The sequence below is a fragment of the Aricia agestis genome, chromosome 20 (genome assembly GCF_905147365.1).
Source record: "Aricia agestis chromosome 20, ilAriAges1.1, whole genome shotgun sequence".
Classification (NCBI taxonomy): Eukaryota; Metazoa; Arthropoda; class Insecta; order Lepidoptera; family Lycaenidae; genus Aricia; species Aricia agestis.
This window is the reverse complement of record NC_056425.1, coordinates 9,489,671-9,513,547: the sequence shown is the minus strand read 5'-3', so window position 1 is coordinate 9,513,547 and position 23,877 is coordinate 9,489,671. Positions and strand designations below refer to the sequence as shown.

General features: G+C 35.3%; 2 protein-coding genes across 2 annotated transcripts; one reads left to right on the top strand and one right to left on the bottom strand.

The window, feature by feature from the left end:
• The first annotated feature begins 388 nt into the window (after positions 1-388).
• LOC121737424 lies at positions 389-2,742 on the top strand. The gene is made up of 5 exons (XM_042129101.1): positions 389-392; positions 1,082-1,203; positions 1,270-1,411; positions 1,956-2,131; positions 2,608-2,742. The coding sequence occupies exons 1-5, from the start codon at positions 389-391 to the stop codon at positions 2,716-2,718; spliced, it is 555 nt and encodes a 184-aa protein (XP_041985035.1). The 3' UTR covers positions 2,719-2,742.
• LOC121737149 (dynein axonemal heavy chain 12) lies at positions 2,703-15,019 on the bottom strand. The gene is made up of 3 exons (XM_042128718.1): positions 14,823-15,019; positions 3,005-14,668; positions 2,703-2,865 (listed from the first exon to the last, which is right to left on the bottom strand). Exons 1-2 carry the CDS (start codon positions 14,955-14,957, stop codon positions 3,005-3,007), a joined length of 11,799 nt encoding a protein of 3,932 aa, XP_041984652.1. The 5' UTR covers positions 14,958-15,019; the 3' UTR covers positions 2,703-2,865.
• Positions 15,020-23,877: the final 8,858 nt, after the last annotated feature.

Genomic DNA, 23,877 nt, shown 5'->3' with positions numbered 1-23,877 from the left:
AAGGACTTATGGATTAATTTGAAAGGGACAACACTACGATGTTGCCACTTTTTAATTTTTTTACTTTCTTGACAGAGTATAGGTCTAGGTACGACCATAAAGTTAATATACCTGGCGGAATAGATAAACAAAGGCCTGAGCAAGAGAGATGTCACTATCAGTAACACGGCGTGGTAAAATGAGACGTGTGATACATGACAGCAGCACTCTTTTTTTGACGTCCAGTCGGCAAATGCCGCACGTTGACAATTTAATCTCATAGAATTCATGTTCAATCATGCTTGTGTAAGTGTATACGTACACAGATTTTTCACTCAGATAAAAACCAATTTCGGTTACGTTTGACAGCTCGAGATTGTTGCTCTATTCCGCTAGGTATATTAACTTTATGGGTACGACCTACCAACTAGTTAATTAAAAAATTACCTCAGGATCATAAAAGCTTAATGCTCAGTAGTCAGATACGGTTTTGCTCGATCGAACATCCACGTAGAGTAAAAACCACGGCTCGGGAGTCGGGCTTTCGTCCGTGCACATTCAGCATTGCTCGATAGTAAATTATACTCTAAAATCTAAATCGATATACAATACTATTAAAATATAATTCCATCGAGCCGGCTCGATGCGAGCCTTCGAGCTGTGAGTTTTGCGGTCCACACCGTAATTATTACTCGATTTGGAGAAAAACTATCGAGCAAAACCCTATATCTTTATAATGTGAGTACTTAGCATAAGAAAGACCAAAAAAATATAAAAGTAAAAAAAAAAGTTTGCCTCAATTATTCAAATTTCCTGTACGAACAAATATTATGAATCGTAACAAAATACTTACCTCCTAAGTACTTATTTTTGTTTACCGGCCCTTTAAATCCTTCAAAACCTTTAAAATATCTAATGTTACGTAGTTTATATCCTCTTTGAGCGTTAAAATTAAAGTAAACCTTGTGTGAACCCCTTTGAGAAAATGTCGAAACCAGAAACTGATATTTTAAAATCAAAATTAAAATTTTGTAAGCATTTTTGGTGATTTCACTGGCCTGTGATTCATACTTGTTACAACTTTGGTATTTTAATTTTACAGTAACGAAAGAAAAATTAAAACACCTGAGAAATGAATTCAATTTACGAAATACTGAACGCAATTTAATTGAGGAGTTAGCAGTAATTAAAAATGAAACTGGTTTTATGACAGAGCTAGTAGAGGTCAGAATTTAGTTTTTTGTTACCAAGCGAATTAAGATTGCTTTATTAATATTGAATAATTTTTAGGAGCTGCTGCAACAAACTTCAGAGCTGCAATATCAAGTAGAAATGATAGAAATATGTAAAGCTTCAGAGGAAACTAAAATTCAAAATAACATTGCCTGTCTCAAAGAGCACAAAAATGGCTTTGACGATTATTTCGCTAAAGGTTTATGAAATATATGTAATAATAATATATCTACTACTTAATTATATTATAATATTTCGAAGGCCAAAATATTTTACGGTCTAAAACTTCGAATGTGCTGAATTATTTTATCACTTTTTAAGTTTTGAATTTAATAAAAGGCTAAAATCTATACTAATATTATAAAGCGGAAGAGTTTGTTAGTTTGTTTGTTTGAACGCGCTAATCTCAGGAACTACTGGTCCGATTTGAATAATTCTTACAGTGTTAGATAGCCCATTTATCGAGGAAGGCTATAGGCTAGGTATATTTTATCATGCTAATACTAATAGGAGCGAAGAAATAGAGGAAAATGTGGAAAAACGGGAGAAATTATTTGAAAGGGCTTATCTCACGAACTACTGGAGCAATTTTTCTGTTATTTGGCACAGATCAGAAGTAGACCACGTGTGACGTGAAGGATCATAGGCTATTTTTGTGGACTAATTCGTCTGTGAAATATCTAATTTACGCGGGCGAAGCCGCACGGAACGTCTAGTATTAAATAAATAAGAACTGTTTATAGAGAAAGAAATATTGAGAACACAACATCAAGAACAGCGTAATAAAGAGGCAGAAGAGGAAGAGAATGAACGAAAGAAAAATGCCCAAGTTCTAGAAATTGATGAACAATTTAAAATTGAGGCGGACTGCATTGAAAAGGAGTGCGAAGAAATAGAAAAGGAATGCGGTGTCTTGACGGTAGACTTTTAGCTGTAATCTATTCTTCTTCTAGTACTTGTTACTACAAGTACCTACTAGAAGAAGAATAGATAAGTATAATTATCGAGATGACACCCGTTGCGTAAAAATTCGTTTATCGCTCGAAAAGCGTACATTTTTCCGCAATAAAAACTATCCTATATCCTTTCCCGTTTCTCAAAGCATCTCCATACCTATTATCTCACAGACAGACAGAAAGACGCACTTCCGCATTTATTATAATAGCAACGAACTTCCTTGCTTACGGCCGTTCCCAATATTTGATCTATCTCTGGTTTTGCCCTACTAGAGATAGGAATAGCATGGGAATACCTCACAATTGACATAAAATATATGTCTCTAATGTCTAATGTGAGCTATTGCTATCTCTAGTAGGGCAAAACCAGAGATAGATAAAATATTAGGAACGGCCGTAAGAAAGTACACTTCACCATTTAAAATAAAATATGTTGCAGAAGAGAAACAGAGCCATAATGTTGCAACTAAGAAGAAGATTAATAGAGTCTGAAAACACGAGAAGAGCTTTGCTAAAGCAAATGAAACAAGAGTCTAATGTAGAGGAATAATTTAATAATGTAAATTATTAAATAATCGAGTATTTCACTAAATGTATTTTATTCACTAAAATCTAATCAACAACTTAAAAGGGTTAAGGCATAAATCATAATATAAAAACGCTAAACTACTTAATGCTGGGGCCTAATTATGCAGATTTACTGCCGCACTCAGAGTGGAACATTAATTACTTAAATGTAATTAATTCAAAATTTTGACATAAGCCCCATACATTATCTGTCAAACTCCTCATTAAATTTAAGGTTAATCATAATTTAATGTCTGTGAGTACGGTGGTTAATTATCTAATTGTAAAATTAAAGCTGAACTGCGTTTTATCCAATGCGTCGAGGGTTTGTCAGATGGTAAATAAAATGCTAAAACAAAATTGGACGAGTGACCAGTTGTCGCCAGAACACCTTTCCTTTCCAAAGTTTTGTAAAGAGGGCATTTGTATCTTTCACCTTCTTGAAAATCTTTTTTCAACTTGGGAAACATCCAAATTGCGGGCAGTACATCGTTTAAAATTTTAGGATGCTGCTCATCTACGACGGATTTCTCTCTGTTCCATCTGGAGCCATCCATAAACAGACCATGAACGTATATACCCCACTCCGGCGGCATTCCCATGTAATCTACATTGAGTACTTCAAAGTCGAACACTAACCAATCAATTGGAATTTTATTAGCTCTTGCGTAGTTTTGCATAGAGCCAGTAAGGAAAGCTTGTGTAAAGAAGAAACCGGAGAGCCAAAACGTGGGTGGTTTTCCGTTTTGGTACCATTTCTCTAGCATCGCTAACCTTTCTACGAAATCGGAGACGTAACTCGGTAGCGGCTTTAAGCTAGGATAAGAAACTTTCTGCCAATTGTCTGGAATTCTGCCCACCAACATTGAGTAGTATTGGCTATCTAAAGCCGGGGACATGACAATGAAACCTTGGATAGCTTTTTGTAGGTCCAACAGAGACATCCTCATTTCATGTAACAATTTATTAAACCGCTCCATTTCCTGAATGAGCACAGTGTTCATGGATTCATTGTAATCTACAGGGTATTTTTTTTGGGAAGTCTCTATATCAAAGCTTTGCGGCAGTTTGGACAAAATTTCCGTAGCCATTTTCATAATAATAGTTTCAGTATTACCACTCTCGCCTCCGCCCCCGGTTCCCTCTACTAGAACTAAATCGTTTGTCAAATCCATCGATATTGCTAGATCTCTAGTGATACCCGCATTCGTGTTTAATCCAAAAACTTCTGGAGGTGGATTAACCGGTACAATTTCAATATGTTTCAAATAATCTTGATATTCACATCGACGTGGAAGACCATACTGTGTCCCGATGTCACAGAATAAATAATTCTGATTACTTACTACATCAGTATTAACGTAGTCATCTAAAATAGTGTTTAATAATCTTCTATCCCAGTCATCTGTTACCCTACCACCATAGTTACATTCTCCTGTTAAATATTTTATAGCTACAAATTGAATTTCTTCATACTGATTTAAAAATAGTTGTAATTGCATAACAGAAATGTGAAAATCAGAATCATTAAAACCATATTGAATGTTCCATCCTAAAGGGCCGAATTTCTTTCTTTCTTGAACGACAGCGTGGAAAAAGCTGATTCCGTATAGAAGTTTACTGAATATCTTTTCCTTCCCAGGACAGCCTTCAAAAAATTCTTTTTCCTTTACCGGTTCAGATAAATAAGATCTGTTTAAGTTATGTTGTAATCCTGTTGGTGGTTCATTGGTCATTTTAACTCCTATTTGAAGTATAGACTGCGGAAAGCTATCTGTTGGATAGCTAGTTAACCAAAGTCTGAAATTAAGGTCGGTATTAGTTAAATCAAAACTTTCAACAAGTTTTTCTAGATCCGGTAACCACGAGGCTGCTAAGTGACAATTTTGTAAACATATCCATCCTCCTTCGAGTTGCGCTCGTTCGATCATAGCTCTGGCGATAGGACCCTGACCTTGTCCTAAGGACATAGAATTAAATCTATGAGAATAGCCCATTTTCTCACAAAACTTTTCCAAAGAGCTCATAGGGTCTGATCCTGCAGACAGTATAAATATCAGTGGAGCCAAACAATTTGAATCGCTAAAGGACTTGCCAATGTCAAATTGAGGCGGAGTAACGTATTTAGAACCCATACTTAGATCAACAAAATTTGAAATAGCTACTGTTAACTTGTCGGGTCTTATAACCCTTATAATTAATAGCTTTTGAAATTTATTTAACTTACTTTCCCAAGCTTCTGGCAGGCTTTTACTATGTGGTTCTAAGTCATCATAAAATTCTTTCCATTTTACCACATCTTTTACTACATTTTCCTTGATGCCATTAAAGTTGGGAAGATCGTTTAATCTACATATTTCATCCCATGACTTGTCGGATAACCAGTCTATTGGTTTCTTAAATATATTTTCAACCGCAATTCCACCAGTAATAAGAAAAATATATTCATCGTAGTTCATTTCATTTGCAGCCAACATCATTTTAGAACACATTATAAATGAAAACATCAATTTATGTTTGTCAAAGAGCGATCTACACACATTACTGTATAGATTATACGTAAACGTAGTCTTTAAAAATTTCAATCGCTTTTCTAAATCTTTTGATTTGTTTGCATTCTCTATCGACATAATGTACAAATTTATGAACCAAGACAATGAATATTGATACATTGGATCTACATTAGGCAGCTCAGTTACGCAGTAATATAAAACGGCCGAATGTGATGCCATGGGACGATAGCCTAGTCTAAACTTTTCAATTATTTCTTCCGTTTCTAAACTAGCTTCCTGTTTTTTAGTAATATCTATAGCTAACAATTTCGACGAATCTAAGACTTCGATCGCAGTTTCATCTTCTAATATATCTCCTTTAGATTCTTGAAGTGTACGCAATATGTCATCTTCTACTTGTTTAAGCGCAGCGCGATTCTTTGCACCTTGAATAATAAGTTTTTCTCTTTTCTCTTGCAAATCTGGTCTTTCTTTTGCTACGACGATTCCTAGTAATTGGTCTTCTAATCCTTCGTGCGTGAGAGCGAAATTTATTAAAGTTACTTTGTTAAATACTTCAGGTAAATAGTGGGGATTTCGTAGCTTTGTGGTCATGTACAATCTAAAATTTGGATGGTACTCAATTGCATTATCTCCCAGAGCTATAAACTCTTTGCCGCCTTGAAAGTATGTGTGCCTTAATAAAATTGGATCTAGAGGTACTTCTAAATCTTCTAAAATGCCTTCAATTAGTGCTGGTTTTCCATATTCTAAACACGTTTCAATAATCTTCATATAACTGCCATCGGTAAACTTAATTACCTGAAGATCGTTAGATTTTTCCATTGTTTTAATCCATTTATTAGCTTGAGTCTGAGGGTCAACAAGTAGTGACCATCGCATTGAGTTATTAAGTATGACTGCATTGTCAATTGAAAAAGAATCTCGAGGAAGTCCTGCAATGCACCAATTTTGTATTTTAATGTCAGAACCTAAAATGTCTTTGAAAATAAACTGGTTAGAGTGCGGCATATCAAGTTCAATAATAAGATCTCTCCATTTTTCTATCACAGGGGTACGAACTGGTAATGTGTACGGCGCCATGTATGCAATAATTCCACAAGAAACAAGTGTATCTCCGGCTAGATTATCAAATAAATGTTGCAAATCATCAGCAGCAGCTATCCATCTCACCTTTTCGCCACCTAATCCACCAATCAATTTTTCAGCTCGATATAATTTATCAATGCAAAGCTGAACTTCATCTTCAAGGGCTTTCTTTTTCATATTTGCTTCTTCCAATGCTTCATTCAGTTCAGCTAATTTTGCTTCAAGTCTAGCAACAGTAGCTTTCTTTTCCTCTAAAATTGCCATCGTTTCAGCAAACTCTTTTTCGGCAGCTTCCAATTTAGCCTTCTTAGGAGCCACTACTTTAGCTACTGCATCATACATATCCATAGCGATAATCCATTTACATAATCCTTCAGCCGCAGTGGATGCTTTTGCAATAATATGAGGCTTAAAATCTTTATGAGAAAGATACTCCTTTCGTATTTTTTGCATAGTCGCTACAGGAATATTATCTTTATCAAAATTTCTAAGTGAATCTAAAAATGCCATATCACCTAAAATTCTTTTACTTGGGCCCCAATAGTCAAGCATTTTTTTACCTGGATTATTTGGATCTGGTATCTTGTCAGGAGGAATGCCTTTCATTACACAAACAGCCGCCATGACTAATTTCACTGTTGCAGGTGGATTCTTCATTGATTTAACAATTGTAATATCTGCTGGTTTAAGGGTGTTTAACGCTGCAATAGCATCTTCTAAAATTGGCAAAGCAAGAGCTAAATCTGCTTCACAATCTTTCTTTAAATCTTGAGCTGCCGCTGCTTGTACATTAGCTACTTTTTGATCTTCTCTTACTTGTGCTGCAGCTTTATCTGCCGTTATAGTTTCCATTTCGATTTCTTCCATCATTTTAGCTGATTTTGTGGCCATTATTATAAGCTGTGGTTTCAGTTCATTTAGATCTTGCTGCATGATAGCTACTGCTTCGGCTGCGTGATTTAATTTGTCCAATCCATTTGTGTATCTTAGTTTAGCTGCGCGTAATTCTCTTTGTTTTTTATTTGTCAAACTTGCAAACAATTTTATGAGATCCAAATATGAAGCCGATGTAATGTAAGTTTTTCTGCCGAAGCGATTATAGAAGTCTGTACAAACTACACGAGCGTCGATATGAAATTGTTTGCATGCAATAACTGCTGCTTGCTTGACTTTATCAGGAACATTTACCTTTACCATGTAACTGTTAGCTACCATCTCTAGAGCATCTTCAGGCCAGTTATCGTACCAGTCAATGGTACAGCAATTTACAAGTGACGGATACAGCCTTAATCTAGTTCTAAAAGAACTCCCAATAGGACTAAAGCACAAAATGATATGTAATTTCATCTTACACCTCGCTACATAAAATGCAAGAATTTGCAAAGGGCTAATATCAAGATTGCGATTACCACCTTGAGCAGCCAATCGCACTAAATCTAAAATTTCCTGTTTCTCATCAAGCCCATATAAATTAGGCACTTCTCCCGAATTTAACAAACTGTCTAAATTTTGTATAAATACTTCCTCTTTTATTTGAGTTTCAGTAAAAAGAAAAGCTGTATCTTTATTCAAGCCTCCCGACTCACGTAAAACTACTTTAATATCATCATGCCAGTCTTTGACACTATACGATTTTGTAATTTGAGGCTGATAAACTTGTTGGCCCAAAATTGTTGCAGCTAACCTTGTTAAGGACTGCCTTCCTGATCCTCCTACTCCAACTAATAATGCATTACCGGATGGCATTGACAAAATGCGACACACTTTGGATAAATGTTCTAAAGCGTAATCAAATAGAACTATATTCATTTTTGCTTTGTGCATTGCATTATATTCTGCTAACATTGCTAGAGCAATATTTGATAAAGTTTCTCGAGAAGGTACTTCTTCATATTTTCTTTCACCTTCTAAGCTGTCTAAATCTAAATAACTGCCAAACATCAACCGTTTTAAGGAATCTTGAGAGACTTCACCATTTTCATCCTGATACGTGTCTAGCACTGACTCGAAGGTTTCTTTCATAAAATTTAGTGTACATTTTTTAAGGACATTAAAGAACCAAGTTCGATCTTCTTCGTCTACAAGTCTATCGGCAAAAACACGCATTACTTCGTGGATCCAAATTCTAGTAAAAACTTTTTTGTTTTCAGTAGATTCTTTTCTTAACAAAGAGCAGCCTTGAATAACCCTCGAAATATCACGTAAATTAAATATGTAATGAGATTTAGCTGGCGTCGGTCTCAATCCTTCCATAGCCAGCTCATATATTTCTATTGTAGCTGATATAGTATTCAAAATAAAGACTTGGGCATCTTGGCTAAATCCATTTCTTTTCCAACCTATTTGCAAAAGGGACGTAAATATTTTAGTCATGCTCTCCTTGGGAAATTCGTTAATAGAGTAAATATTAAAATGCCTTAACATTCTGGGGTAAATGAGTTGTCGGCTACCACCAACAGGAGCAATTGCACCGTAAAACAGAGTATCTTTTATATAAATTTTATCCGTAGTTTTAAGGTCGTACCAATGCTTTTGATCCAAGTATAATCTTAATAACTCAATAGCTGGTTGAGCGCCGTATTTTTCTTTAGCAGGCATGTTCATGTCATCAATGAATATAAGTGCCTTCTTGCCTTTAGTTGGCCCATAAAAGTTTTTTCGAATCTTAACTAACTTAGAAATAACGAGATCCTGTGTTTGATTTGCTGAGGTAGTCGTTGTGAAAGTAATGAATCCGGGGATATATTTTTCCATATCAATATTATTCATCAAAAAGTTTTGTACATAAAAGCTTTTGCCAGTTCCTGTGGGTCCAATAACAATAAACGGTTTAAAATATTTCGTATGTAGATTTAAGACGTAAGCAAGTTTTTCTGACTCCAATGTAGGTACAACAGTCTGAAGTAAATTTATTTGCTCCTTGAACTTAACCGTTTTCACTGCATCCATCCAAGTTTTCCAGCAGCCTTTACCTTTATACAAATAAAAATGATCGAAAATCATACCATCTGGCATTGATATATCAATCTTATCAATTTCAGGTGGAATACCCTTTTCACCACGTATGTATTCTTTTAATAAATCATCAAATCTTTCGCGAGACTCAGTCTTTAGTATCCCGCCAACACCCCATACGAAACCCATCATAAATGATGCGAAAATCCAAGTCCTTGTGTACTTAGTATCTTCTTCGCCTTTTATTGCACTGTCCATTAACATTTCAACAAGACGTAGTGTACTTGTGACTAAGTTAACTTCACCAGCTGTAATAAGCTGCGTGCATTGCTTTTGAACAAAATATATTAAAGGTTCAAAAAGCCATTCACACATGTGAAAAATAAGCTCCTCGTTTTCTTCCAACCAATATGGATTCAACGTTTTTAGCCAAGATTGATAAAATGGCCTAAATCCGAACGATTTGGATTCCATGTATATCATACCGCACCTCGACACAGTAGCTGGAGATGCTTGCGCTAAGTCCATCACTTCAAATATCATGGTCATTTCATTAGTCATAGCGATTACTTCTCCAGACGTTAGGCACAATTTCTTATTATCATCTAAAACAGTGTTCATGTTTTCAATCCAAACCGCATCTACGGGCCCATCAAATACAATCCACTTTCTGGTAGGCGAAGTGTCTGATGCAAATTCTCTAAAAATGGTCGCAACTATTCCATCGGTCCATTCATAGGATATAGGATCAAAAGCACCATAAAGTTGGCCCATTGTGACTGCTTTTGGATTTAGAACTTTGTAAGTGCATTCACAGCCTCCAGGTTCATCTTTTGATTTCATCAGCGTTAAAGCTTCCGATAATGTTTTTAAAGTCATTGACTTACCAGAAAATGGATCTCCAACTAACATGAAGCCATGTCTGACTATCATCATTTCGTATGTTTGAATAATTTTAAGCAAAAAGCAATCCACCGGCTGGAGGTTATTTTTATTACAACACTCTTTACAAGCATTTATAAAAAGATCGTAATCGGGTTTTGGTAAAATAATACCTGGGAACAGGTCAGAAATTATTCCCTCAAATAGGGGCACATCAAAAGATAAAAATTTTGGCAAATTTACGTCAGTTAGGGACCTTAATATTAATATGCTTTCGTTCTCATTAGGGAAATTCCTTTTTAAATTACCGGCAGCGGACAATACTGTTTTAACTGCTCTCATGCCGTAGTCATAATGATTTTGAGACGACAACTGTTCGGAACAAAGTCGATAAGTAGTAACAATTTTAACTGACAAACTACGAGCATCAATAAAGCCGAAGGAGTACAGTGAGATTTCACCTATCATTGCATAATCGGGAACCATCATTGCTACTGTCCTAAACAGTACTTTAAGATTGTCTGGTAGCTCTGACCGACCGGCATAACCGGGATTCATAGTAATACATACGTAACAAGCCGGATTGAGAGTGAGTGTAGTACCTTCAAATTCAAATGTTTTTAAATTTTGGCGAATAGCTTGAACAATACACAGAATTTGCTGTGCTACAACAGATAAAACTTCTACTTCTATCCTGTTAAATTCGTCAAAACAAGCCCATGCTCCACAAGAAGCTAAACCTTTAAAAAATTTGCCCATGGCTTTGTAGTCCAAGCCATCAGAACAATTAAAAACAACACATTGAACTGCTAAAGCTTTCGCTAAGTCTTTTGTAGTTTCAGTTTTTCCTGTGCCTGCCGGCCCCTCCGGAGCACCATTTAAATGTAAATAATACGCACCAATTAGGGTACGATAGCACCGATCTGTTAATGGTGTAATTACCAATCGGTCTGAGTTACCAAGATATTCATAAGCGTAATTAACTACAGCATTAATAATTTTAACAACAACCCTATTTTCTTCCCAATAATAGCGTAATTGCGCCAACCATTGAAAGTCTGTTACCTCTGTTACATTCTTTTCTATGAGGTCTTGGATAACATCTTTAGCGTGCACGTCTATCACAATGAGGGCTTTTACAGTCACACTGTTGAGCTTCGTGAGGTCTTCTCTTCGAATAATAGCTACAGTTTCATTCAATTGCTTTGTTAAGTTGTTGTGAAAAGTTTCAAGTGCGGTAACCTTATGAGTCTTTAGGCAATCGTGTACATCTACAGCCCAATATATTTGAGAAATTGCCAGTACTACCATGCCTTCCCATGATAAAATCCAATCCACACGGTTTGAATTGGAATATTCATAGTATGATAGTTCCGTCTCTGATTTCACTGATTTAAGCATTTGGTCTTCAACCTGAACTAGCCATTTCTCAACTGATCCTCTTGCTGCAGCTACATCAATTATGTTTAGGAACTCTACTTGTTCGTCTTCGACAGATATCATAGCCGATATATTATAGTCATTGTCAAAAACTAATTTATTGATACCTTCAAAACATTTTTTCAAATGAGGCTGTACTTTGAGTGGATTTTTTGTTTCCGACAAAATTTCTAACATTTCATCATTAGATAGAAAAAAGAATCTTGGGAAATACAAGCGTTTTTTTTCTAAGTAGCTGTTAACACCATCGTTTATTTTTTCCATAAGATCGGAAGCTATTTTAAATTGTTCTAAAACACCAGATTCACCAGCAATCGTTATAACGTGTGGGTCTTTATCAACTGTTCCCATGTATCTTCTATAAATATTATTAACTTCAGCAAACATTACTCCTTCTTCAGGCATTTGAGCAACGATATCTTTTGAAGAAAATATTGGTAAAAGGTATAACCATTGACTTTGAACTTTCCCCCATTCATCTATGGTTGCATTCATTCTTGTGATTTTTTCATACCATGAACGCACCTGTTTTAAAAAAGGCTTCACGAACGCAGATCCTCGCATACCAATCGTTTTAATGATGTGATCATCTAAAACAGTTTGAATATCATCAAGGCCCGAAAGTATATAAATTCCGGTATCTTTATACATACTTGTTTTAAAACAAATATCTGCCCATTCATCGATCATTTTATTCAAATTTGTTATAAGGGCCAGTTCTTTTGTTGCAGCTACGCTTATTATTTCATATTCATCGATATCACTCCAAAGATCCATATTAATGATTTTTCGAAGAGTAGTTCCTGCATTAGGAGTTAAGTCGAATCCTGCAATTTTTGACATTTCGTCCCAATGACGCTGCACTAAAGCAGGATTGCACATGATATGAGCCATTTGGACATTAGGTCTCCAATCTTTTATCTCAGCTATGGCTTGAGCGCAAAGTTTCATAGGAGCTGGCAGATTATTAATATCTGGATCATCTACTAAACCCTGAAATCGTTTTTCAATGCCCTCTGCTATTTGCTGTTTAATTTTAGCTCGATATGCTTTAGATATTTTTAAGAATTCTTTATAGTAGTAATCGTGATCTTGTTCAATTTTTATATGATCTAAGTATTCAAAGGGACCATCCATCCATGTGTAAAAACTTCTCCTCCATTTATGTACCAAATACACCAAACAATGAAATGGCAATATAAAATCTTTTAACTCCTCCAGATCTGAATAGCTGGAAAGAGGAAATTTGAAAGTTTTTTCTTCGTTGTTGATCCAGATTACTATATTGTCACAATCTTGTAAGCGATGTACAAGTTTTCTTAAATATTCCAAGTATTCAAAAGTATGGTTGATGTCATCCATGTTATTTAAAATTTCTAAATAAGGTGTTATTTCTTTTACTTCATTATTGAGACGTGCAATTTGTGCTAGTAAATATTCTTCCATTTCTGCTTTGAAAGTTTCATACGCTGCTGCGTTTTTATTAAAAATAGGTTTGATATCTGTAATCCAATTAACAGTTCTTGTGTTTAGTGCAACGTGTTCCGGAGAAAGTGATGTTAGTTCTATTAAATTCGAAACAATACTAATTTGCCTCAATATCCTTTCTTTTAAAGATTCTACTAATACAGTTTTAGCGTGTAAAATATAAACGCCTTGTTCAATTAACTCGGCCGCATTTGCAGGAGCTTTCAAAGCTTTCTCTGCAATCGTTTCAAATTCTGAACATATGCTTTCGTTTTCATTCGTATGATTTTTCACTAGACCATTGATTATGTTGTTTATGAATTCTTGTGCTCGCGTCTTAAGCCCATTAATCATTTTTAGCTGATTCACAACTGCACAATTAAAATACTCCTTTTCTAAGACGGCTGTTATGTTTGAATCGATGTGCTGGAAATATATAATTTTTTCTCGTGATTCCTCAAATTCTTTAGCATTTTCAATAAATTGTTGTACGGCACCTTCGGCGGCTACGCCATACAGCATGTCATATTCTAGTCGTAATCTTTCGGTGTACTGCTGAAGCGGTAAGTATACGAGGTAAAGTTGCTTTTGCAATCTTTCATGACCATCTTTGTACAGCCATTCGTTATATTTTATTACCAAGGTATCGTTGGTATACGGTATCTTCAGATATTGTTCAATTGGCATGAGTCTTTGCGATATATAAGTTATAGCATTTACTATAGTATGATACGTCTCATAAATGTGTTCCAACGAAGGAACGTAAACAAACTCACTATCAAAATCTAGCTCAATACATAAAATTGGCACTGATTCAGGGTCCTTTAGAGCATCTACGATGCTGTCGATAGATCTACGCATCAATTCTTGCACTTGCATAGATATTTCTTTAGTGGCACATTTAACAAAGGTAGGTATTTGTTTGGGGCGCATTCCCCTCAAACATCTAGGATTCTTCAACCAGTTCACGAGTATGGAGTACCAAGTACTGGAAACTAAGTAGTCAGCCCGTTTGATCGCTTCCAGTACTTTCGTCTGAAACTCGTCGAGCTTCATGGGTCCCTTAGCTCTATGTTCGGCCAAATTTATTATAAACGAGGGAAAGGTTTTTTCAGCAGACTCAAGGATGAGTCGAATGAACGGATGCAGAAGCAACGAACGATCTTTGAGTCTCCTGCGGTATAGCATCATTTTTGGGTGGTTCGGTGTTATGCCCTTGAATTTAAATGGTGGTTCGACATACCTTTTTCTTGGAACACCAGGAGTTTCGCGGATAACCGATTTTACCGCCAAATCGTGTAAATGATGATCCCACTCCTTCTTACTTTCCTTTATCAATTCTTCAGTCAAAGATGGGAAGGCGCTCCTGAGTTTGATCGGGACAAGATTTTGGATTTTTCGTTCCCAGGATTTCAGCATTGGCGGCGGTTGGATTTTCTCAGCGTTGTGGCGTAGAATCGCAATGTGCCTCTCCTGAGATATTTCCAGGAGGTCTCTTTCGCATCTTTCAAGTGGCGGGCAAGCTATTTTAATTTTCTTCCGCACAGCCGATTCTTCTAATACCTTTTGAAATTTGGCTCGTTTCTCCTGAAATGATAATTTGTAGCATTTATAATTTACGAAAAAATGTAGCGATAATTGCGCCAGATTGTGAATCATGGGGCAATTATAAACGAATATGCCTCAACAGGTACGCCTACATTTGGCCACTGTGGAGAGGTATCTTAATAGAATAAGTTACCTTGGCTCGATTATACCGCGGCAACGGTATGAAAGGTAGTTTATCCATTTGATGAATATCCGGTATCGGGAGCATGGGAGGTATGCGGCATCCATTTTTCGTAGTGCACAATCTTCGTAACTCACTTTCGTTCATTGTAAAAGTTTTAGTTAATTACTATGATAAAAATCTGCAAACATAATAAAATAGTAAAATAAGGCTCCAAACAAATTAAACGTATGTCAACTGCTGTCTAGTCAATGTATCGGTTGGCATGTGGTTGGCAAGTAAATAAACGACAGTTTCTAATGTTTCCATGGTGATGAACTTAATTATATAAATAAAGGTAACTTACGTGACGCAACGTGAGGCGTGTCACCATAAACCATAGACTTAATATATACTGTCGTATTATAGGTTTATGCCATAAACTTATAATATACTGTCGTACGTGTCACTGCGTGTGGAGATTTGGATGCAAGCCACACGGACGTAAATAAACGTCCGTGGCAAGCCATTATAATATCACGTACAAATGCAGTAAAGTTTACTGTACTGTAATGCAATCCAGCACTGGATTGCTACCTGGAATAATTTAAACGGGTACTACGGGAATGGACTGAATTGCATCCCAGTGCCCGTTTACATAGTTCCAGTAGCACTCAAGTGCTGGATTAGATAACTGGATTGGAATTACATAAGCCGACCAAAATTATTTTTTTACTCCCGACCAGAAAGAGGGGAGATTAAAAAAGGGTCCGAAATTTATTTACAAACTGAGGTACAAAATTCAAACCAACTTCAACATGTGATGTGAATTTTATTCGCACAAAATAAAATAAAATAAAATAGCACAACATAATATTATAGTCTTAATATTATTATATACATTTTTGCTTATAAACATATGATTATTTACAGAAACAAATAGGTATTATAATCAGTAAGTATTTTGTTTATTTATAATAATATACCACACTTTGTCTATTTTTATGATTGGTAGAATAGGGAACATGCAAATATAATGTTTATGAAAATTTTGCTATTAAAATGTTAAAAACATATAAAAGAAGGGCCACTGGCCACTGCAAGGTTAATATTTTATAATATTTTTTACAAAAATTACGAATTAAAAGTAACGTGAAACGGAACGGATCAGTGACGTCACACCTGCTATCCCCGTGTTCCATTTAGCGTTAAAAACGCTGAAAATGCCTTCTATTTTGAGCGTTTTGATAGTTTTTAACGCTAAATGGAACGTGGAGCAGGACAGTAGTGACATCATACAGACTATAGATCCGTTATGGCGCCAAAATTTAAATTGACAATTTTAAACCGCATTTTTGCAGTAAATTCCAGTGTTTTAATTTTTTTATATACCGTACTTGTGGTCTATTTTACATGGAGTTCTTTATAATAGACACAAAAATAAAAATATCGCATCTTCCCTATTGCTACTAACACACTGTTATTATTAAAAGCGGAAAAAATACCTTTTTATTACAAAGTTTTGGAGATTTATTGGTAACTTAAGCAAATTATAATATTGCTTTCAAAAGTCAGCTATCGAATATAGTATTGCTAGGTAGAGACTAGAGTCCCGTCGAGACAAATTTGGCTAATGACCTATATAGCTTGTCTCTTTCACACAAACACGAAAATTAAGTAATCGTCTCTCTAAACGTGACCGTAAAAAGAGATATCAATAATATTTTCGTGTGCGAAGGAGACAAGAAAGTCAATGAACGAATTTTGTTGTACGACCAGACTATAGTCGATATTTATTATTTTCATTCACAAAGTAGTGTGTCCGCAATTTAAACATCTTAGTATACATAAGTACTATTTTCTATTTACTAATAACAGCGCCAATTTAAAAATTAATACCGACGGACAAGACACAATTAAATAAAGAGCTATACTCACTGGCCAGTCTGAACGAAAGCAGTATAAAATTAGCCGTCAAAGGGTTTTTTACAATTTAGCTTACTATTATTATCACTGTGGAATCGGGTGCATTAACAGACTGGTTCATGAGTATTTACCAACGAAACAAATCTACAATATAGGAAGTATGGTCAGGAAGAAAGTTAATCCATTTTTAATTCATGACAGATAGAAACATCACGACTGGTAAAATCTACAATTTGACTTGTCAGTCTTTATTCGATGTTTAAACATGTAAAGGCCGCGCACAAGATTAATATTGCTCGGCGAAACTGGAGTAGGCACATGTGTACAATATCCAACCAACAACCAACCAACAACGTTCAATAGCCAATGACGTATGACCGTCTGATCGATCTATCAATAATAAGACGTCTGATCGCTAATTTACCAATAGGGTGTCTCCGTGCGCGCGTATCCGCCCCGCTCACTTCACACCCCACCAAAGAGACCTAAAAATCGAACACTGCGCCTTCCCTTCCATTTTTGGTGAGCAATATTAATATGTGTGCGGCCTTTATCTTAATTCTCAATACGAATGGCACTAAAAGGGTCTAAGTACTTAATATTAGGAACATTGATATATTGTAAAAGTAAACATACAAAAATATTTATTTTTATTTCTAATATATTTAAGCGAAAATGGCATCATTTGTACAGTTCACGATCTAAAATTGCTTGTTTCAATCGCTATGATATATCTTTCATTGGAAAATTCTGCTTATTTATCCTGGTACAATCTTATTTCACATTCTAGCAAAAAACAAGTGGTTCTTCATGAACCATAAATACATAGATTGACAGATATTCTTTTTTCTAGTAATGATGTGTCATGTGACTCATGTCATATGTGTAATATTGATATAAATAATGATCCCAAAATTAACTTATCTCAATATGTTAAAGGAATTAAAATAATTGCTTGATCTCTTCAATAAAATATATTAAAAATAGTGTCAAATACCACTAATATAATAATTATCCCAATAACAACCCAGACCAAATAAAAATATGAAGGCAGAGTTTTGTCAATCACGAAGCTCTATATTTATTTTTTATTTGGTTTAAGAGTGTAAATAATTTATATTAATGTACCACTGTCACAGTATATGTTTACTGATTCAAACTACAATCATAGACCTATACTTAATAACAAATGAGCAAAACACCTTACAATAAACCTTTTAGCAATTTGGAATAAAATATCACATTAAGCCCAAACTTCAAGCGTATCACGAGATTAATATTCGACTTGAGTATTTAATATCTAATGTATAACACTATAAAATCTTATTTATATTTAATTTTTTTCTGTAAACATAGGACATCCAATTGCGATGAGAGACTTTATACATTATGCGGCGTTGTTGTCTATAAATTGCGCCTTACTCTATAAGCTTTTTGACAACACAAGGAACCTATTTTGACTCTCTACTGGGAAGAAATCTGTAGTGGAGAGGAGCCTAATAACAATTAACAGGTCGAATTGGCAACGAGAAAGGGCTAAATTAACTTATCCAGTTTTAAACCAGCATTTATTTAGACCCCATCGCATCGCCGTGCAATATGTAAAAGTTCTTAAAGAATTATTTAAAAAAAATCACTTCTTCTACTATATATGGTAAGAGCGGTGACGCGGACATCATTTCAACTTTTTCGAACTATATATTTTACAGTCTGTCAAGAAAGTGAAGAAATTAAAAAGTGGCAACATCGTAGTGTCATCCCTTTCAAATCAATCTAAGAAAAAGGGATGACACAGTTCGACAAGGCTGTATATGTTAGTATATAAATATCGTTAGTGAACCAATACATTTTTGTAGTGACATTTCAATTGAACTTCATTTTGAGTGTTGTGGAATATATGTGCCCTCGTGGCGCTGTATTATATTATGCATTTATAGAATTCCTAATTCGAATGTGTCAATTTTAATGGAAAAGTTAGATATATTACTTAATAAATTACTATTTAATTTTAATAAAAAGATTATAATATTAGGTGATTTTAATATAGATTTATTACAAATCAAAGATAAGAATAGGAAACAACTTTTAGATTTATTGGATAATTACAATATACGCTCGCACATAAATTTATCTACACGCCAAAACTCATGCATTGTTCACATTTATAGTAATATACAAGAAGCTAAAGGAGAAGTTCACTACCTTTATCTATCCGATCACGAAACGGCGCAAATCGTCCGTATAAATGCTCAAAATGAAAAAATATCAAAATTTTGGTACACCTATAAACGATATTATAGCGAAGAGAACGTAATTAAGTTTAATGACTGCCTATCTAATTTGTCGTGGAATAAAGTATATGAAGAGTTAGGATGTAACAATGCATTTCAAAAGTTCCATGAAAATTATGTAAGGCGACATGGAACATTATTAATAATAACAAAAACTCAAAAACACATAGAAACATAGAATATATAGATATAGATGAAGTACAAGTGACTGACGCTTTAAAAATTGCTGAACATTTTAATGACTATTTTCTAAAAGATCAAGTTGACATATCTAATAAAAATGAATTAAAATATAATACAGATAATATATGTAACACGTTATTTTTACGTCCGTCAACAACGGAGGAAATAACCAAAACTATATTTAGCCTGAATAATACCAATGCTGTAGGGTTTGATATGATCTCAACTCACATATTAAAAAAGTGTGCAAAAAATATTTCCAGTATTATTGCTTACTTAGTAAATATTTCTTTTGAAGAAGGTACATTTCCTGAGCTACTTAAGATATCTATTGTAAAACCCCTCTACAAAAAAGGAAACAAAGCCGATCCAAATAATTATAGACCAATTACTTTAGTCCCAATATTTTCAAAGATATTTGAAAAGGTAATGAATAGTAGAATTACTTCATTTTTAGATAAATTTAAAATTATAGCCAAAGAACAATGTGGATTTCAGAAAAATAAAACTACGACTCTAGCTTCCTACCGTTTAATTAGTGACGTGCTAAGATGTATTGATAATAAAAAAAGAGTAGCAGCTATTTTATTTGATTTGACAAAAACGTTCGACTGTGTTAATCACAAAATACTTTTAAAAAAATGCGAACGCTATGGTATAAGAGGAAAACCCCTCAAGTGGATCGCTAGCTACTTAAACGTACGAGCTCTTATACGTGGGAGAGCCATGCTTCGGCACGAATGGGCCGGCTCGACCGGATAAAAACCACGTTCTCACAGAAAACCGGCGTGAAACAGCGCTTGCGCTGTGTTTCGCCGAGTGAGTAAGTTTACCGGAGGCCCAATCCCCTACCCTATTCCCTTTCCTACCCTCCCCTATTCCCTTCCCTTCCCTACCCTCCCCTATTACCCTATTCCCTCTTAAAAGGCCGGCAACGCACATGCAGCTCTTCTGATGCTGCGAGTGTCCATGGGCGACGGAAGTTGCTTTCCATCAGGTGACCCGTTTGCTCGTTTGCCCCCTTATTTCATTAAAAAAAAAAAAACCGTAAGCAATGTGTCGAAATTACACGTCTTATTGAAAATGAGCAAAAAACGTTTAGATCTAGATTTAAATATAATTATAGAGGAGTTCCCTAGGGAAGCATATTGGGACCACTACTATTCATCATTTTTATTAACGATTTACCGAGAATAATAAAATATACTAATAATTTATTTGCTGATGACATATCCATTGTAATACCTGATACTGACGACAACACTATTTATGAGGATATACTTAAAAACATATTACGTATTGTTAAAGAGTGGCTTGACAAAAATGAATTAAAACTCAATTTAAACAAAACGAAAATAATACAATTTTATAACTATAAAAACAGACGTCCCGACTTAATGATAGAGTATGAAAATGAGATTATTGAACAAGTAAATGAGATTAAATTTTTAGGTATTATATTAGATAGCAATTTTAATTGGAAGGCGCATGCTGATTTCATAACTAAAAGGATAAACAAATTTGCTTACGCTCTTAGAAATACTAGGAAAACAGTTAGCCGGGAAGCGGCTCTAACTGCCTACCATGGATACGTAGCATCTCTGTTACGGTATGGCATAATTCTATGGGGCAACACTACAGAAATAAATCGAGTCTTGATAGCTCAAAAGAAATACATTAGAGCCATCATCGGAATCGGACCTTATTTTGGACAATATAAAATACTGACTGTTATAGATCTATACATATTAGAATGCTGTGTGTTTGTAAAAAAACATATTGACCTCTTTCCGGCAAATGACGAGGATAGAAAATACATGTCTAGAGATGACCAACCAGACTCAAGGTACCAATCTGTAACAGTTCTTTGTTTCAAAAAAATTGTAATTTTATGGCCATAAAAATATATAATAGCGTACCAAAGAAGTACCAAAGAATATCAGAGAGTTACCTTTAAACAAGTTTAAATATACACTCAAATTGTGGCTCCTTAGTAAATGTTATTATAATTTAAATGAATTCTTTGACTTATTTAATTATTATTATTATTATTTTTTATTTTATTATATTATCAATTTTATGAATATAATTTAATCGATGAATTGTTATTTGTATGACTTGTATTTTAATGTTGATGAATTATTGTAATGTATTGTAGGGCTTAATTATATTTTAGATGAATTAATTTATTATTATTTGTTAGATTTTAGAAAGAAGAAAGAAAGAAAGAAACTTTATTTGGTAAAACAGTAAAATATGTACAATACAAATAATCAATAACATTTCAAATACGAGTCTTACCAAATCGGCGCCTACTCAGCATATGAGTAGGCGCCGATTTGGTAAGATTTTATATTTTGTATTGATTATTTTTTATTTTATTTGACGAATTATTTATTATGTTATTATTGACTTATAATTAATAATATTCTAATTTAAAAGAGAATTGATGCTGATAAAATAAAATTAATGTATAATTAATAAGTTTCACACACCATTTTAATGGTAGAATGGAAGCATCACATAAATAAGATAACACCGTTGTAAATGTACTGCATTCTGTGAATAAATGATTTGATTTGATTATGAACGTGGCGAAAAAGGTACTAACGCTTCTATCATACAAAAACGTCATTTTTGACAGTTCTCCTTTACCAGCAGCGCCCATTTGACATCATTGACATATTCATTTAAAGCCTTGTCGAACTGTAGGTATATAAGTAATCTTAAATCTAACAGTTTATAATCAGCCAAAAATCGTCAAATCACTATATCTGTGACTTTCTATTATTATAACTTGATTATCAATAAGAGACTAAAACAAGAATTAATTGTTGGTTTTACTGCAGTCAAAATATGTCCAAAATGCATTCGTCATTTTAACTTATAACAAACATACACGTCTTAGATAAATGATTGGTCTCGCGCGCGCGCTCGACTAGATACCGCGCTGTATAGAAAACATAGATTCCCGAATGCGGCACCTCAATATTGTAGTGTGTGTAAAACAATGCACAAATATTGTTGTGTGCGTAGATAATCGGGTTGCCAGATACGTCACTGGTGCCCAATCAATGGGGAAAAATTAGTTGCTGTGGTCTTGTAATTTATTATTATTGTATTGTAAGTGCTGATTTTTCAATCACCAGATAAACTTTACCATTGGAATAAAGTCCATTCGAAAAGAATGCGATAAAATAACAACGTTGTTTAGGTCAACGAAATATAATGGGTACAATATTGATGAGAAAACAATACAAAAAATATGGTAGGAAGTTTAACGAAAGTTAAGAATGAGTCATAAAAAAGCAAATGTTAAATTTGTTTTCTCATTTGTTACTGTATTGTGTACTTACATAAAATATTAACTGTATTTAAGATTTTTATTATAATATGATACTCATAATTCATATTTATTAATACACATTCATGATCCAGGAACTTTGAAAACTTTTTGTTCCGTTGGCGGGATTCGAACCAGCTACCCTAGCTAGAGATTTTAATGCGCTCATCCACTCATCCACTATGTATATATATAAAAATAAGATATAATAAATAAATAAATAAAAATCACAATCTCTTTATGGTAATTGGCAAAACTGAACATCAAGCGGTACTCCGATCCGAATTTTCAGGTTTATATTATTTTTCTGTGTTTATGACGATTTATATAATATTGGTGTTGTTTTGATCGCGGTAGCGAACGGTCGCTCACCCCTCAGCAACACACGTAGCAAATATTAATAAAATTAATTAATATTTCGCGAGTCGCGCGGCTCACAGCCGCTACACCGACACCATGGCGCTCGTATCCAACGAGCTGCTGGCGTTCGTACAACACGTCGTCAACACCATGGACGAAGATGACATCGTGCAGCTGTGCAGATCCACCTACACCAACGAGGAGATCTGCAAGGGCAGGCTCGTGCTGTACGAAGCGCTCGGCAAGACAGCGCAGATGACGTCCCGGAGGAGAGACGGAAGCGAACGAAGCTTGCAGGACATTATCTCCCTGCTCGAGCAGACTAATCCTGCGGAATTGCCGGTGTTTGTGGCCAAGCAGCTCCACAAACTGCCAGCGGTATTGACGGACCACGTCAACGTCTCCAGCCTGCTCCAGAAGTTCAACATCATGAGATGCGAGGTAGATTGGATGCCTCGGAATCCACCATCAGTGAGTTGCGTAGTGAATTATTACAATTAAAAAGTAATAATTCATTATGTAGGTCACCCGAGCATCCGATCGACTCGATAAATATGCGTCGCGGAGTTCAGCGTGACTCGCCATTTTGCACGTCAGCCTAATCGAATGGGTTAGCAACAGCCGCCGCCGTCAGCTCGCCGTCCGCGTCACCGCGTGACGTCGACACGAAATTGAGGCCATCGACTCAAGCAAAAAATTATGCAAGCGTCGCTGCTTGCCCCGCACCGCCGCCGCGGGCAAAGGCGAGGGGTGCAAAGGAGGGCCGCAAGGCTGAAAATCTTCGACTCGACAGGGACGAGAGCAGGAGGTGCGACGAGGAGGGATTCGTTCTGGTGGAGAGGAGGAAGAAGAGGAAGCCCACCGTCCGCAACCACCGCGGCACCGCACCTTATGTGCCCGAGCTGCGCCTGCGGAGCGAGGTGCCCGCGACGCCGCTCTACGTGTCGCGCCTGCACTGGTCCATGACGGTTGAAGACGTCGTAAA